This window comes from Acanthisitta chloris, unplaced genomic scaffold (genome assembly GCF_000695815.1).
Source record: "Acanthisitta chloris isolate BGI_N310 unplaced genomic scaffold, ASM69581v1 scaffold6988, whole genome shotgun sequence".
NCBI classification, from domain to species: Eukaryota; Metazoa; Chordata; class Aves; order Passeriformes; family Acanthisittidae; genus Acanthisitta; species Acanthisitta chloris.
The window spans coordinates 17,998-21,801 of record NW_008688609.1 but is presented as its reverse complement, the minus strand read 5'-3'; the positions used below and the strand labels follow the sequence as shown (position 1 = coordinate 21,801).

Here is a 3,804-nt window from a genome sequence, read left to right as displayed (position 1 = left end):
AATTTTAAGTCAGCCAGAAGAGCTCACAAATTTTGCTTCCCAAGCAAAGAGCCTGCATTGAGTGAGACACCTGAGCTCATTTAAATGCTCCTGCAGTTTTAATTGACCAGAGGCAGTCAATGGTGGCAAACAGCAGCTGGTTTATACTTGCTTGGAATGCCCTGAAGCATATGACTATAGATAGGGAAATGCTATAAAGGCAAAAAAAAAAAGGCTACCACTTACAGAAATGTTTCCAGTAACTACAATATTCTGAGGAGGAAAAAAAAGGAAATATTCTTAAACTAAAGATTTAGGAAAAAAAAACAAGCTAAAAAAGCCATAAGTAAGTTAAGCAAATAATAATAATGCTAAATAATATTTGCAAAATTTGGCTATAATTGGCTATAAATTCCATTGTAATAACAAATATTCCTTCTAAACAGGACTGAATCCAACATAAGGCATGTTGCTGAATTCTTATGCAAATAAATAAACCATGGTACACTTGACAGTAGCTCTGGGTAGGGAGGACTCACTGTTTCATTCGGCTCTTCACAGGATATGAAGCACATTAACAGGGGCCAGGAACTTGGCACCTCCCAGAACAGCCTGTATTTCCTTATCAGGTACTGAACCTGCTGAAAGAACAGCAAGAACTCCTATCCCTTCAGGAGCTAATCCAGTGGTCTCCCACAGATGGATCAGGCCTTCAGTGCCAACACATTCCTTCTTTGGGCCCCACTCCACACACACTTCATGAGACATATCCCCAGCTTTCCTGAGGCAGCAGGGAGAGCCTGCAGCAGAATTCATTGTGCACCTAGACATTCCCAGGACCAACAGCTGACAGTGAACTCTGTATCAGGTGGTTAACTTCCTCGAGTTGAATTCTAATTTAAAACTCAAGGAGCTGCACAGCCTGTGTAACTCAGACCAGCTGTACATGCCTGGTGGATAGTTTAGGTATAGGCTGCATGTTCTGAAGTTGTGAGCATACAGCATATTTATTCCATATATATATATATACACACACACACACACACACAGCAAGGCATGGGAGAAAGCCACAAAGTAGGCTGTAAATCAGAATGTGGGACAATGTATTTCTGACTGAGGTGTATTTTTTATCTCTTGGAGTAAAAATATTTGAAGTAGCCTTTTGTTGCCTTGCCAGTGAAAACTTTTCTTTAAGGAAAAGAAAAAAAGTCAACCACTTCTCATTCTTACTTGTCCTTCCTGAGGTATAACTGACTGTACCTTTACCTCAGAACTTAGCTTCAGGTGATACAGCTGGAGGAGGTATGATGGTTTTGGTTTATCTTACAAGTCACAGCTTTGACAACACATCCTTCTGCCCAACAGTTTCTCCTCTGGCCTTGCAAAATTTGAACAGGTATACACAGTTTACTGTTTAGCATTCTGCCCATCTACATCCTGTTCTCCAAAAGACATGTTGACAGGAAGATTTAGTCATACTAGTAGGGGCCTGCACTGATTGACATTCTTTTTTATACCTGTATTTTAAAATCAGTACACAGAATGTATTAGAGCTGTAGGGAGAGAACAGAGTTTAATTTTTTTCTTCACTAACCAGTCTACTCAGCAAGGATCAGTGTAGAACACAGAGGAGGAATGTTTCAAAAGCTGCTAAGTAAAAAAGGATAACTCTAATGTTTACATTGGACTTTGTTTCTCCACTCCTTTTCCAGTCTAAGCTAAGTGAAGAAAAGACATTTTGTTCAAAGTCAGGACAGAACAGTGGATGCAATATTTTATCATGGCTTACATGTCACATGGTCTTTTGAAATTATTTCAACATGTTTTTCCACTCACCCAAATAAAAGCATCTCCAAAGCATCAAGATATGATGGGACTTTGCTAGACAGGTATTCATCCACAGCAGCTTAGAAATTAAGTAGTTGATTTATAAAATAATAAAAGAAAGAAAATATTTTTGGAATGAGTTCTTGTTCCCCAACATTTTCAACCAGCTTAAAGAAAATACAGTAGAACCTCACTGTTTTGCACTTAGGACTGGGAGATTAAGTGTGCATCGTTTCCTGGGACTGTTTTGCAACATTCAGGTTCTAAGAGTTAAGCCAGGATGATGCAGTTCAACACACATTTGTTCACATCCATGGAGTGTTGCCATTCAGCTTTATTTCTTATCCTATGTTATAAGTGTACCTATATTTAATGGAAAATAAGTCAAAACGAGGTAGCACTGCCACTCTCTTTGCTGGAATGTGGACAGGTCCTGGCCTAACTTTCAACGGTGGCTTAGTAAGATTCTACTGTAATCTATACAAAATGTATAAAACACGAACCTTTTCCAGAATAAGGCCACTAATTTTGCCATTGGCAATAGGCAGTGAGAAACAACAGGTAAAAAACCCTCGCTCCATTACAGAGGTGCTTTTGAGGCAACAAACTGTGGGGAGAAGTATAAACCATTGTCCTCTCATCCCTTCTCTTTGTTTTCCAGTATAGATAGGTGTCTCTGCTTCCTGTATGGAATTTCTCCATGGGGAGAAATTTCAGTCTATTTTCTTAGCTGGGAGCCTAAGCAAGTCCATGCTACATTTAAAGATGGGGACAGCACTGTGAAACAGCAGGATTACAAGCTTCCCATGAGTCATGGTCATGATAGTCTGATGTCCAGATGCCCAGATTCGGTACCAGGGCCCATAGAAAGGATCCGAGACAGCTGGGCACAGCATGTTGTTCAAATTCACTTCTGTGACCTGAGAGAGTGACAACAAATGTATAAATCAACAGCTTTTCCATGCTGCACTGATTCAGACACCTAAGCCAGTAATTTTGAAAGCACCACAATAATCAAACATGTTGAGGTGACACTTTTGCTCGACTCAAGCAGGGCAGATCTCAGAAAGAAAGCCAATCCACATTCCATTGGGCATTTAGTAGATGGATTTATAAATAACCAATTTATGAAATATTTTGGCAGTACTTGCCAGATATGAGATACAAATGCTTGTCAGAATGTTCTATTTGCATGCAAGGAGTCTTACCCATGTAGATCTGGACACTTTGAAAAAAAACTAGTCAGTGCTTTCTCTTCTAATGCATTTGCAAACTATCCATTTGTTAACCTGTGTTTACTTACCAATCCCAGGATCTGCAGGATGCTAAAATGATACACAAACATAAACCCTGTGGATAACAGAGCCCACCAGAAGTTGCAGAGTGGTTCTGGAGTGTAGATACCTGGAAAAGAAAGGAATACATTAGTATTCAGCTGCATTGCTGTTTCCATCAAGCACTCAATGAATAATCCTCTCTCTGTGGATGTTAGGGCATCTGGCTTGAGCTGATAACCTACTCAACACCATTATAGTAATTAATATTTGAGAGCTTTATTACTTACTTGGAGCATCCTGATCAACTTCTTCTCTCCTTCTGGTCCAGCAGTACATTATGTTACCTCATTTAACTTGCCTATTTTTCACCAACACCTCATTCTTCCTTCTACCTCAGAAGTACTAAAGGATTTTAAAACACAGTAATGGTGTACAATGGATCTTAAAAAACCAGATTATTTACACTTAAACACCTGCTTCTGGTGGGGACTATGACTTCAGCATGCACAGAACTGACTTAGGTAGCAGCAGGTCCTGCACAGCACTGCATTAGAGCATAGACTAATTGCCTTTTCCAAATTTTATGGTTGTTTAACAACTGTTAAAAGGAACTTGCACCAATAATGCTGAGGAACAGCAAAGCTGCATAAATAGACAATCCATTAATGACAGGCTGTGCTTTTAAATGAAAACTGCTGTGGAGATATTTCCAGATACACAC

General features: G+C 39.5%; 1 protein-coding gene across 1 annotated transcript; it reads right to left on the bottom strand.

The window, feature by feature from the left end:
* Nucleotides 1–2,519: 2,519 nt before the first annotated feature.
* LOC103808304 (transmembrane protein 164-like) lies at nucleotides 2,520–3,419 on the bottom strand. The gene is made up of 3 exons (XM_009081083.1): nucleotides 3,371–3,419; nucleotides 3,110–3,210; nucleotides 2,520–2,726 (listed from the first exon to the last, which is right to left on the bottom strand). Exons 1-3 carry the CDS (start codon nucleotides 3,417–3,419, stop codon nucleotides 2,520–2,522), a joined length of 357 nt encoding a protein of 118 aa, XP_009079331.1.
* Nucleotides 3,420–3,804: the final 385 nt, after the last annotated feature.